We start from the raw sequence: 13,837 nt of genomic DNA, 5'->3' as shown, positions 1-13,837 counted from the left end.
AGCTAGGTACTCTTAGCAATCACCTCAGCAAGAATCATATGTTAAATATTTCTTCCAAAAGAAAGTAGAAACTCAAATCTTCCACATCAGTTCAGGCATCCCAAATGGTGCTACATGACTTTTAGAGAGCCTTTTAATCAAATGTGCATTCTTGAGATGGGAAAGCAATTACTGATAGGGTCAACTAGTATTTACAGTAAAGCTGTTTCTGGTTGCCTTCATTTAAATTTGTGATTAAAACCTTTCCTGGAATTCTGGAGCCTTGTAGCCAGGAAGTTACTGTGTTGTAATGGCTGTGGCTTTTTTCTTCACTTCTCTTTAGGGTCAGTATAGGCCGTCTGATTTGCTGTGTCCTGAGACCTATGTTTGGGTACCCATTGAGCAGTGTCTGCCTTCACTTGAGAACTCCAAGTACTGCCGTTTCAACCAGGATTCAGAAGCAGGTATGTTTGGAGCAGAGGTTGGCTTTGTTTTAGAGTCCGCATATGTGGCTGTGGCCCTTAACAGGATCCAGGTGGCTTTTTATATAGTGTAGAATGTGCATGTGTGTGTTTCTAAGATAGAGGAAGATCCCACATGTGCATGCACACACAACACTCACACACACAGTTTTGCAAAAGCTCATGTGCTTGTGCTTCTTACTGACCCAGCCTCTTCCATTTGGATAGTTTTTACATGCTTTGGGGGCTGACCCTGGTATACTGTTGTTACTTTTACAACTATCGCAGTTCATAAAAATTATTCACTAGATTATCTAGCCAATGTAGAGAAGATAGAAATACTGACCAGTTGGGCTAAATAAAGTTGTGGAAAGGTTTCACAGGGTCGACAGGCTGTATGGGTTTTTGGTGATACTTCCTTGCCTTCTTGCGTCTCTGGTGCTGCTGCTTTTCCGTCCTTTCTTCCATCTCCTGCCCGGAATAGTCCCAGCCATGCTCTGTTATTATTCCCCTTTGGACACTGTGCACTGGTAGCGGGTACAGACACTATAAAAGCACAGCCCTGAGTCAGACCTCCTGCATTTAGACCCCTGCTCCATCATGAGCTGGTAAACAGGGTGTCTGCCCTGAGGCAGTTTAATAATCTCTCTGGCCTCAGATTCCAGGCTTTCAAAATTGAGATAATAGTAAGACCGCTCATATTGAGCTCTAATGAGGATTAGAGTAAAACAAACACGTTGAGAGTAGCTGGTGGTTGTTGGACAAGTCAGGACACTGCATCCCATGGATGTCAGATGTTTCGTCAGCATTTGCCTTTATTGCTCTGATCCCTCTCTTCGAAAAAGCACGCAGCTCTGTTCACCCGCATCACCTGAGCCCCACTCTCAGTCACAGCCATTCTCCCCCACAGCCCACCCCACCTTCACTGCGCGTCTCTGTGGCTTTGCTCATGAGGCGCAAGTTGTGCTGCTCTCCGGGCTCTGTGATGCGTTGCATTAGTTGCACTGCCTGTTGTCTTTCGGATCTGAAGTTCCTGGATGTGCAGTGTGTACTTGCTTGGCCTTTGTGTCCTCACAGCCCGGCATCTCCTCTGGCGGGCTGTGAGGACACAAAGGCCAAGCAAGTACACACTGCACATCCAGGACCTAAGAAGTATGGCAGGCATACTTCTTGGGAATGCAGTGTTTTCCTGGTGGCCACCTGCAGTCTCGTCTCAGTTTATGGGGAAAAGGGAAAAGAGAAATGGGAAGGTCAGGAGAAGGAAATAAATGTAAAAATCAAATAGGAAGACGAAGGGGGCAAGGGAAGAAACGCAGTCATTTCTTCTAAGATGTGCTTCCCCGCCCCCCTCCCACACAAATCAGTTTTTTTTGCTCATAAAAGGAAATTGGTTCATGTGCCCATTAGATATGTTATAAAGCTGTTAGGAAATCAGGAGTGGGCACTTCTTACACATGATGATACTTAAGAATCTGATGAAGTGCGGCCGTAGAGACCCAGCTGACTCATATGCCAGGCACCCGGGGTTAGCTCTAGATTTTCTAGGTAGAACAACCAGAGCTTTCTCGTTCCTGCACCTTAAGTTATTAATCATACTTTCATTCTAAGTTCTGTTTCATTGATCAAAGCGATTTTTTTGCTTAAAAATAATTATTGGATGTGTCAGTTTTGGAGTCGGGCTCAAAGTAAAAGGCAGTTTAGTCCTTTAGAGGAAAGCACACATAGTTGACTCTTGAACAGCCGGAGGGTTAGGGGTGCCAACCCTCTGCCCAGCTGAAAATTCACATATAGCTTAGAGTTGGCCCTTTGTATCCACATCCTTGGATTCAGCCATCCTTGGATTATGTGGTACTTTAGTACTGAAAAAAATCAGTGAGTGGACATAGTTCAAACCCGTGTTGTTCAAGGTCAACTGTACTTATCCACTCCATCCCCTCAAAACTTTTTCCCTTCATCTTTTCTCAAGGCCAGGTCAGAGCCAGTGTGAAAACCACTGAACATCGTGTTGTATTGCTTCATGTTCATACATAAAAATTAATCTTTATTAGTTCCTTCTAACTGAATAATGATCTTCAATTGATTTCTGACTCCCAAACTTAAAACACAATTTCACCTTTATTTTTTCCTTCTTGATCTGTTTTAAAGGCTGCTTCTCTTCTTAGGTAATACTTGAGGATTTAAGCACTCACAGACTCTCCCTGTTTTATAAAGTTAAAAAGGTGGCTGAATGATTTCTGTGTACTGAATGGACATTCAAGTAAAGATTCATTGATGTTAATGTATTTTGAATTCATTTCCCAAAGTAAAAGCACTAATGAGCATTTCGTGGCAAAGAAAATGCAGGTTTTGTCAAGTATGTACTACCCCACTGGTGAGTGAGGAATATATAGTGTGTTCTTGTCCTGTAATCTGTTAAGTTCCATTTCTTATGGCAATAGCTTTAGCTCTTAATAGTCATTGTTTAGAGTTCATTTACAAAAGTCAGGGGAGTTAATTTCTTTGATAATAGTGCTTCGAAGAAAATGAAGATCCTTTTCCATATGCTAAATCTTTGGAACTTTCAAGAGAACACCATACAGTTTTATCAGTATTGAATATCACAGTCCAGAGACTATTTGAAATCAGACTTGTATCCTGTGGTTTTAGGAAATTAAAATGCAGTTACATGCTGGAATGTATTGAGCATGCTGTGAAACATGGTCATTTGAGATTTAAATGGCAATCTGTGAGAAACAGTTCTCTTCTCCGGGGCCAGTTTTACTTTTTCATGACCCAAACTCTGACTCCGGAAATACACCGCTTAATATGGGCAATATTGTGAGTCGGCATGGTGCTCTTTGCACTAAATCTTGTTTCCCCTTTCAGCTGTTGTGTGGTTAAATTACTCTGCAGAAGGCACAGCTGATCACCATAGGTGTCTGTAAAGCAGACTTTGGCTACAAGGTGCATCCGTGGCCACTTGCAAGAAAAATTACATTTTCCCCCATCCTGAATTTCTGGGAACGTCTGGAAATCCTATTCTTTCTTACTCTTAAACTCCCTCTCTCCTCCAACCCTGCACATTTGGAGATATGAGTTCAATAGTTAAATTTGCTCAGCTAAGGAGTCGGCATAACAATAAAAACCTCTTGTATTAACTGCTTTGCGGTACCATGGGCGGAGGGGCTGGCAAACTAGAGCAACTTGGAAAATTTTAAAGAAATCCTTTTGTTCATAAATAGGTCTTTTGTCTTTCACTTGAGGACCTCTGCTATTATAAATAACAGATTTCAAAAGTTTCTCAAATGATTTTTAGTAAGTGTGGTAGATTGCTTTTTAAATTGATAGCTGGATATGTATTGATTGCAAAAACTCTGCATCACAGTTAAATCTTACTTTTTTGGTTTAAATTACTTAAAAAAATATATTTATTGGAGGAGTTCCCATTGTGGTTCAGCAGGTTAAGGACCCAAAGTTGTCTCTGTGAGGATATGGATTCTATCCCTGGCCTCACTTAGTGGGTTAAGGATACGGCATTGCCATAAACTGTGGCATAGGTCATGGATGCAGCTCAGATCCAGTGTTGCCGAGGCTGTGGCGGAGGCCTCAGCTGTAACTCCCATTCGACCCCTAGCCTGGAAATTACCATATGCTGCAGGTGCAGCCATAAAAAGGAAAAAAAAAATTAATTGAAGCACTACTAGAAAATTTATTCAAATGTATAAAACCACTACTAAGAAGAAAATTAAAATGACCTATAGTCTTGGAGTTCCCATCGTGGCTTAGCAGTAATGAACCTGACTGGTATCCATGAGGACATGGGTTTGATCCCTGGTCTCGCTCAGCGGGTTAAGAATCCAGCGTTTCCTTGAGCTGTGGTGTAGATCGCAGATGCGGCTCAGATCTGGCATTGCTGTGGCGTAGGCTGGCAGCTGCAGCTCTAATTTAGCCCCTAGCCTGGGAACTTCCATATGCTGCTGGTGTGGTCCTAAAAAGCCAAAAAATAAATAAATACATAAATATATAAATAAATAAAAGACCTATAATCTTGTAATACAGCAGTAATAATCCTTGTTTATTTTTTTATGATCTCCTGATCTTTTTTTCTGTGCGTATATCTGTGTGTATTTTTTAAAAAAACAGGAATCATGCTTCACACTTTCGTTATTGTTTACTTAATACATAGTGTTACTTCTTACTTTTAGTAAAAACTACTTGACCACTTAATTTCGTCCATTTAGCAAACAAATGCCGCTACCCAGGTGACCGTTTCTAATACAGATACTTCACAAACATCATTGGAGGAGTAAACCAGATGTTTTGGAGTTGGTTTTAGAACATGATAAACTATGGTTTGATTTGATTCTTTAACGGCTCCACCCATGGCATATGGAAATTCCTGAGCCAAGGATTGAGTCCAGGCCAAAGCTGTGACCTGTGCTGCAGCTGCAGCAACACAGGATCCTTTGCAGCCTACTGCGCTGGCCCGGGGATCCATTCCATGAGCTGCCGCAGTTGAATTCTTAACCCATATGCCACAGCATGAACTCTGACTCCGAATATTGCACAGTAATATACTATTTTTGTTGGTAGGAAAATCCTTTTTGTTCTTGATTTACAAAAAGTTAAAACTTTCTTGAGCATATTCTGTTTCCCAAGTGCCGTCCTGTTTTCCCCTGCGTTACTTCAGTTTATACTCAGAGCGTAATTGAATTCTTCATTACTGACTCCCCCAGGTATTATTTATTGCAAAAATAATAGCTAATAACATTTTAATCAGAGATATAAAATGCTTTTTTTTTTTTTTTGTCTTTTTGCCATTTCTTGGGCCGCTCCCACGGCATACGGAGGTTCCCAGGCTAGAGGTCTAGTCAGAGCTGTAGCTGCCAGCCTACGCCAGAGCCACAGCAACGTGAGATCCGAGCCGCGTCTGCAACCTACACCACAGCTCACGGCAACGCCGGATCATTAACCCACTGAGCAAGGACAGGGACCGAACCCGCAACCTCATGGTTCCTAGTCGGATTCGTTAACCACTGCGCCACGACGGGAACTCCATAAAATGCTTTTAAGTCAAGTATTGCTCTGTAATATTTTTGTAAGTACTTTTAGTATTTCTTGCAGGTGAGCTAATTAGAATAAAATTTATTTCTATTTCTACTTATAATTACAGAAATATACACTTTACCAAAGATCAGTCTCGATTTTACTCTCTTTTCCGTACATACTTGGAAGTGTTTACAAGAAGTTTCCTAATTTATCTATAAGTAAGTCGTAAATTATTAGCAAGGATATTGCATGTAAATTCACTATAAAAATAACAACCCCTCATTTTGGCTTAGTGCCTTTATGCATTTACCCAAGTTAGAGAATTTCTAGGACACCTAAAATCTTCCCAGCACTTGCTCAAAATCTAAACTAACACAAGAGGCTTTTTCCTAATTTGATCCCATCCCCTGAAACTCTGAGCCTCCAAACGGTGTCGTTTTATGTTGTTTCATTTGTCTCTTTTCTTCTGTCTTTACTCATCTTTCTACTTGGCTTGCCTGGTTCCCTGGCCTTGTTTCTCTACTCCTGCAGTTTCTGCCGTATAGACCCACAGAAGTAGCAAGTTTCTGTCACAGGTACCTCACTGTAACTGTGCCTGTGTGTGTGAAATAACCAGGTTCAGAAAGAGCCTTGTCCTGTATTGGCTTGCTTGGTTTCCGCAAGCCCGGTATCACATCCCGATGCTGTGTTTATTGTCCCTCTCAAGAGGACTTACCTCGGCCATAATGGCGTCATAATCCCAATGAGAAAGCAAATTTACCAAAACTGCTTAGGGCCCCTAAAAATGTGCTGCAGTGTAACATACCGTTAAGTGGACAATGGCTTTCTGAATTATTTGAGGTGTGGAATTAAATTTTTTTTTAGTAACTTCTGAGGGCAATTTTTTTTTCAAATTTAGATTTGAAGGTGGCCTACACATTTGAAGTTGCAAAGAGACTAATGTTGTGTTGAATACTCAGTGAATGCAAAGTCTTTATTGCCCGTAAAGATGGTGCTGTTGCATATGGCCGGATGGAGACAGAATTAACTGTAGCCAACTATGTGTCGTAAAGAAAGCAGGCATCAAACCAAGAAAGTTTCTTTGGAAGTTTGCTCTTATAATTTGGTGAATCTGGAGAATGTGCTTTGATATGGAAAATGGAGAAAGTAACAGTCTCCCCGTTTTTCAGTTTACCCCCTGTTCACTTGAAATAGCACCCTACTCTGTTATTCCATTTTCCGACGTAACCTCCTTTTCAGAGGCATCTTTTTTAATCTAAGTGTTAGTGTAGTGCTAATGTAACTCTTGGTTTAAAAATTAGAAACTAGATTTCCCTAGTTTGTGTGGTCCTTTAGTGAGGACACTGAGGAGTGGAAGAACAAGACTTTCTTACAGTATTTATGCGTAAGAGTGAAGTATCATGACATTCTAATGTTTGCATTTTCTATTAATAAACGTGAAGCTCAGACTTACTAAAGTAATCTCATTTTTTAAGAGTGTTTTTGTTGTTTTGTTTTGTTTTGTTTCCTTTTTAGGGCCACACCTGTGGCATATGGAGGTTCTCAGGCTATGGGTTGAATCAGACCCGCAGTTGCCGGCCTCCGCCAGAGCTCATGGCAATGCTGGATCTTTAACCCACTGAGCGAGGCCAGGGATCAAACCCACAACCTCATGGATACCAGTCGGATTCACTTCCACTGTGCCACGACAGGAACTCCATTAAGAGTGTTTTTAAAAGGCCAGTTTGGCAGAGAAATTTTTAAAATACTATTTTACAAGTTTTTACCAGCCATTCTTAGCTCAAGATAAAGCATGTATGTATGAGCAGCTAAGTCAGTGACTAAAAATTGTTAGAGCCTTGGCCAGAGGCAGACTGAAATTCCTCTGCAAGGGGTTGAAAAGCAGAGTTAAAATTTTGATTTAGCTATTAAAGAAGTATTTCTCTGATCGCTTTCTTTTTGTTTGTGGAATAGCTACAATTTTAAAAATAATTCTTTTTACAATCACCCAGTTTTTAATATAATTAATCCTATAATAAGTAATAAAAATTATTCCAGTATCATTCAAATAGGCTCAAAAAAATCATGATGCTTCAGAACATGTCTATAAGTGCTTGTTCTCCCTGGTGCGGCATCTGACTCTGCTACTTTGTTATATCATGAAGGGATTGTCCAAAATGTCAGCCGAAGAATAAAAATACAACCTATACCTGCTGTTTAAGTGCTGGCTGAACTGTGATATTCTGATGACTGTGAGACATCATCAATTTTAAGTCCTTTATTTTATGTACCAGTAAGAAAGAAAAAAATGTCGCCGCCAATCAGGCTGTGACTCTATCCGATGTAAAGTGCACTTGGGTTTCGGCAATGTCAGGATACATGAGGTGTGAATCTTGACACAGAGGAAGTGCGGTTCGGTCTGTGCACTACAATAGCCAGCAGAGCTGTGGCGTGTCTAGGAGAATTGTTTTTGTTAAGGAGCTTTGTGGCTTCTTAATTCTAGGCATGAAATATATTAGTGATGGAGTGTGCACTTATAATGAGAGTTGGAAGATATTGATTTCAAGTGCTTTTATGTAAAAGTAAGATTACTCCCATTGATTGGTGATAATAGAATTCCTTTAATACTCTGGTCTAGGGACTTTAGACATTTAGAGAAGATGTACCTATTTTATAAGGATATTTTATCGTAATGAAAGTGAAAACTTTGTACTACTCCAAATCATTGAAATTCTGTAAACATTGTTGATCTCCATGCATTCTGGTTTTAAACACATTTCTAAAAAAATTGAACTTTGCCTGATGTTGAAGGCGGCAATAAAAATAGAGAATTTAAAAACTTTGCTTAGCCAGTAAATTTAATTGATGGAATGCTTAAAGATTAAATAAATGAAGGGGCAAAAGATACTATCTCAGGGTATTATCAAGCTTACCATCAGCCCTAAAATAATCTGCAACTGATTGAACATTTTCCTGCCTTGTGAGTTATCAGTAGGTATTCTTGCTTTAATAGGAAAAATTCTTAAAGATTTCTAGATGGTATATTTTGGAACCTGCATCATTTGCTATTAAATATAGTTCCTACTGGCTGTTGGAGAAACTGACTCACACGTACACAACAATCTGAAGTTTTCCCAAGTCATTCACACCCAACCTCAGTGTAAGAATAGAGTCTCTGCATTGGACGACAAGGTATTTTTAAACTGTTAGATTTTCTTTGGTGGATGTTAATATTCAGTCTCTGCAGAAAATTCAGCAAGCTGTAACATGAAGGTACGAGAAGATCTGTTTATTTTATGAGTGTTCTTTCATGTGTTGCTGGCAAAATGTTTTTAATGTAAACATGGAAACTGGGGTAGAATTCCCGTTATTGTAAGAAATGTATTTTCCTAATTGCCGTTCATTTGAAATCAGACATCATTTAGGGGAGTTGACGTGTTCATGCCTCTGTAAAGTATCCACTGATAATAAAGTGACATGTGCCTGAAAATGGGAAGGACAGTGTTGACAAGAGGGAAAGAATTAAGTTACTTGCTTTGCAGACCCCTATCAAAATGAGAAAACAACAGTAAAAATCTGAGCACTTCTAATCCTGAAGAGACTGTCTTAGCCTGGTTTCTTTCCAGGCTTGCATTTAGATGAAGCATAGGTTTGCATCTGGATGATTTGTTTGGGAAATTGTCTGGGGGAACAGGAGTAGGGACCAGGGGAGAGTGAATCAGGAAAGGAGGGAAAGAACAGAGAGATGTGTTCTTAGGTGAGCTGCCCCTTAAGGACTGGAGTTCCCTCCTTTCTAGAGACCTTCTGGTATGTTTCTCAGAATTGGCCACGCGAGGGACCAAAGGAAGAAGTTCGTGTCCGCTGGCCTCCATCCTCCACTGGCCGATGGTTGTCTCTCTGGGGGTTAGTGCCTCTGCACTTTCAGCCTGGACCTCCGCAGATGCAGAGCAGGCTTCTTCAGGCACAGCAGACTGCTGCCTTGAGAGGCAGGAAGCAAGAGACAGAGAGCTTGCCAGCCTGTCCTTTGCAGAACTGTGCACCGTAGTCACAGAGTGAGTGGGAGGTAAGGCCCACGGTTTTGAGAAGCAATCCCAAGAGATGTCTCATAGGAAGGATACAGAATGAGGTGGCATGTCTCTGATGTCAGTTGACCATGTCACTTGCATTAGGGCAGATAGAATAAGGACCACAAACATGAGAAAGTACACTCTTTAAAAAAGAAGAAAGAAAAAGGTAACAAGCTGAAATAGTGAGAGGAGCCAATCTAAGAATTAGAAACATAAATTTGAAGAATTCACTGAGGTTATTAAGCCAGGTGTTATGCTTTATGATGAGGCATAAATTACTCATCCCAGCCCTCAGGGAATTAAGCAAAGGACACTCTGGCTATTGTAGTAAAAATATAGCATGTTGGGGGGAATAGAAGATGCAGTTAATCCACCTAAGAGCGTCCTCAGCCCGGATTTGGGGGCGGGGAGGGAACACTTCCTGGATGAAGGAATCAAAGTTAGAATTTTTAAAGGGGACAGAATTTGAGAGCTATAGGCAGAGAAAACATATTCAGAAGGTCTGGGGAGCAGTGAACATAGCTAGTTTGGAGTGGAAATAGGCTAGGAAGAGGGGAGATGCAGCTGGCTAGTAAAGGACTTTGTAAATCAAGTGAATTCAGGTTTTTCTCCTGGAAGCCCTGGAAGGCCCTGGAAGGGTTTTCAGCACTGGAGTGACATCAGCAGATTGTCATTTCTGCTTCTCATGTGGACAACGGATGGGACCTAGGACTGGAGGGAGGGTTCTGCATGCAGTTCTCTGAGCTGAATGAAGTTGAGGGTGGCCTGGACCAGGATGGCAGCAGTTGGGAGCAGAGGGAGCGCACGGGTAATAAAGATATTCAGGAGGTGGGATCCCCAGGACTAGCTGGTTAATTGGGTATTGAGAGGGGGAGAGTTGTCAAGAGAGCTTTATCGACTCTGATAGGAGCTGAGTTAGTGCTGGTTCATTTCTGAAACAAAGAATGTGAAAAAGGAACAGATTTTCAGAGGAGGAAAAGAAAAGAGTTGTGCTTCAGACCTGTTGAATTAAAGGTGTTTGGAGAGCCTCCATCTTCCTCATCGTGGTGATTAGAAGATTAAAATTTCAGTTTTCATTTTAGGTGAAGCCAAGCAGTTTCAGATAGTGAACTCTCCACTCCAGGCCAGTCTTAGAAACGCCCTTTACACTGTGACATAGCACACGTTTCCGCGAATGCCTTCTCACAAACAAAATATGCTCAACAATCCTCGCTTGTACGATGCACTCTAGTGTTTTTGAATGTTGTAGTTTTATTATTTTTAATGGAATGCGCTTCATGGTGCACTACGCTGATTTCATAGCCATAGGTACCACCTACAACTTGAAAAACAACATTGGGGGAGAACTAAGAGATGAGTGGCCTGGACTCTCACTGCAGCTCTGCCACGGCTTCTGCTTTGGTAGCGGTGGCAGTGATTCATCTTCACAGTTTCTCCATTGCTCTCTCCTCTAAATCGGTATTCATCGGGCAAACAGCTGCTTAGACACCGAAGGGCGTTGGGATGGAGAGGACATATTAGAATATTCCTGTCACTGGAAGGACCTGTAGACATTACTAACGAGACATCTCACAGTTGTAGTGAGCCAGAGTCCTCTGCTGAGTGGCGGATGTTATCTGTATATAGTGGGTCCAGCCAGCCCGTGGCCCTAAAAGCTGAAGTTGGACCGAGGAGGGTGCAAGACAACCAAGTTACTGTCCCAGAGGCCATATTTGAATGACCAGTTACTATCCAAGACAGCTTTCAGTGGAGAGTTTCCGGGACACATATTTTAAGGCCGTATGATGAAATTCAAGTGCTTGAAATAATGGGCTCACTCATTAAAAACCTGAGGGAAGTTTTGGCTGTAGACGAGGCCTATGTAGGGAAGAAAAAAAGTAGTACAAGTTTAAAGGCATTTTTATTGAATTGTAGCTGTACCTTTCTGGACTTTCCTTTTCTGTTGCTACCAGGCCTCTCTTCTCTCTTAATTCTAGTGATACCAATAAGATGTCAGTTTTGCTCATGGTTTTCATTTTGTGTTTTATTCTTATGCGTATGCACATATATGGGCTGTGGGTAAGAAATGTCACCTATCAATTGATGGGGTGACAGATTGGTTCTTTTTCTCCTCTCCTCTGTTATAGTAGATATTTTACTGAAGTCTAATTTTATTGATCAAGTATTCCAAAGATTATGTCCCTAACTAGATATTTAACAGGAAACTGTCCAAAACTAAACAAAATTATATTCTGTATCACACAATAAAATCATTGTTTATCATGTGTGTTTGAGCAAACTATATAGTCATGTTTTATTTTTACTTTTTTTATTTTTTAACTCAGTAACTTTTATTACATTTATAGTTGTGCAGTGATCATCACAACCCAATTTTACATCATTTCCCTCCTAAACCCCCTGCCCACCCCCGACCCCCCAACCTGTCTCCTTTGGAAACCATAAGTTTTTCAGTCTGTGAGTCAGTGTCTGTTACGCAAAGAAGTTCACTGTGTCCTTTTTTTAGATTCCACATGTAAGCAATAGCATATGACGTTGGTGTCTCACTGTCTGACTAACCTCACTTAGCCTGACAATGTCTAGGTCCATCCATGTTGCTGCAAATGCCATTATTTCTTTCCTTTTAATGGCTGAATAGTATTCTGTTGTGTATGTATACCACATCTTCTTTATCCACTCCTCTGTCAAAGGGCATTTGGGTTGTTTCCATGTCTTGGCTATTGTATAGAGTGCTGCAGTGAACATTGGAATGTGTCTGTCATCTCGAGTCATGGTTTTCTCTGGATAGATGCCCAGGAGTGGGAATGCTGGATCAAATGATAATTCTATTTTTAGTTTTTTGAGGAATCTCCATACCGTTTTCCACAGTGGTTGCGCCAATTTACATTCCCACCAAGAGTGTAATAGGGTTCCCTTTTCTCCACACTCTCTCCAGCATTTATTGTTGGTAGACTTTTTGATGATGGCCGTTCTGCCTGGCATATGCCTTATTTTTAAAGTAACTTCACTTTTGTTGTTTGCAGTGTAACTGTCTTTGTCTACCCAGTGTTTGGATTCCCCAGATGTGTCTGCCTTTTGAGAAAGATAAGACCCTAAAGGCTTGTCTCCTTGGACAAACTCTGGACTGAAGTACTATGCCTGTTGGTTTTATTATGCAGTCAGAGATACTTTTTAAAAAATATTTCACTCTAAATAAACACTATTTGATTACACTAGGAAAATCTAAATAAAGACAGTTGTGTTTTCTTTTAATTCTTTGTTTAGCTCTCTCAGTGTCAAGTTGCCTAGATAATTTCTTTGCAGAGAACAGCCAAGTTGTTTAATGCAGTAGTCTGAGCCTTGGTGTCAGGAACTCTGAGTTCTAATTTCACATTTAGATCTAAGTTAAGTTCTCTTCTTAAAGAAGAAAATCTCTCTTACTCACCTTTCCATAGAGTAGGGTGTGAAGTGTGACAATTTCTTATGAAAGAATGTAATGAAAGTGCTCCAGAGGGCTTGGTAATAACACTTGTGATTAAACTTTCTCATCCGCAGTTTTCTCACCTGCTAACTGTATGCCTTATCAATCCAAAGCAAATTTTGCCCTTATGGGAGCTTTGATCTTCATTTTAAAGGAATGCCAGGTAATTCCTCCAAACTATGAATAAAACCAGAGGAAAATGTTCCAGGTTAATAAAGTTAGAGGGTATGGGGAGCAGGAGGGAATTAGATACTGTGATATACTGACTAGATGTAAATAGGTGTGTTTGAACTGGTTTATTACTAAATTTGCATTATCTTTGTCCTTTAAAATAATGGATAACGTTTTCAGGAAAGTCTCATGGAGTCTAGTGATTACACATTGAACTGTATTTTAATATCTCTTTTAAAAAACACCCTATTGTTGAATCCATTTTGTGACTCTTGATAAAACAAAGGTTCTTTTGCAATGCAGTTAATCAGTCAGTATTTTACATTCTCGTTGTAAAAATTGAGATTTTTGAACATGTTTTCTTAAAGCACTTAAACTGCATTCAGGAAGACAAGAAAAAGCAGAAGGGGCCATTTAGTTCACGTGCACTTTTTGAATGTGCCACTCTTGCTAGAGTTTGCTTTGGGAGGTAGTCCTGGCTTTAAACTACAACCTGCAGCCATTTCTTTCATAACTATTTACCTGTATTAGTGATCGAAGACCTATAAAGTAAGTACTTGGGATACAGGACAAGTTCTTAAAAGATTTATTTTAAACCTGAAAAACCTGGAATTTAGAAAGTCTCAAGTTCCAGGGCTTGTGAATGTGTAGCTGAGCAGCATGAAGACAGGTCTTGGCTTCTGTGTCAGAATCTG

The 13,837-nt window shown here is 40.5% G+C and overlaps 1 protein-coding gene across 41 annotated transcripts in view; it reads left to right on the top strand.

Annotated features, from left to right (window-relative positions):
- The window catches only part of ATE1 (arginyltransferase 1), a 244,120-nt gene that overhangs the window by 125,688 nt on the left and 104,595 nt on the right, over positions 1 to 13,837 (top strand). For 17 of the 41 annotated variants that reach the window (XR_014827025.1, XR_014827014.1, XM_084995701.1 and 14 more), the window contains one exon: positions 323 to 443. The exons of 9 other annotated variants lie outside the window; for them this stretch is intronic. Coding sequence is in view for 15 of the 32 variants with exons in the window: in XM_084995701.1 (XP_084851827.1) it covers positions 323 to 443 (121 nt within the window). In the remaining 17 variants the exon portion in view is untranslated. Of the gene's footprint in view, positions 1 to 322; positions 1,470 to 1,554; positions 4,165 to 13,837 lie in introns of those variants that run through there. 15 more of the 41 variants (XR_014827028.1, XR_014827023.1, XR_014827018.1 and 12 more) reach the window with 8 other exon arrangements.

The sequence above is a fragment of the Sus scrofa genome, chromosome 14 (genome assembly GCF_054392235.1).
Source record: "Sus scrofa isolate SSC_HxYL_T2T_F1_AM1 chromosome 14, Sscrofa_HxYL_maternal_Yorkshire_Landrace_v2.0, whole genome shotgun sequence".
Lineage (NCBI taxonomy): Eukaryota > Metazoa > Chordata > Mammalia > Artiodactyla > Suidae > Sus > Sus scrofa.
The sequence above is the reverse complement of the archived record's forward strand: the minus strand, read 5'-3'. Positions and strand labels throughout refer to the sequence as shown.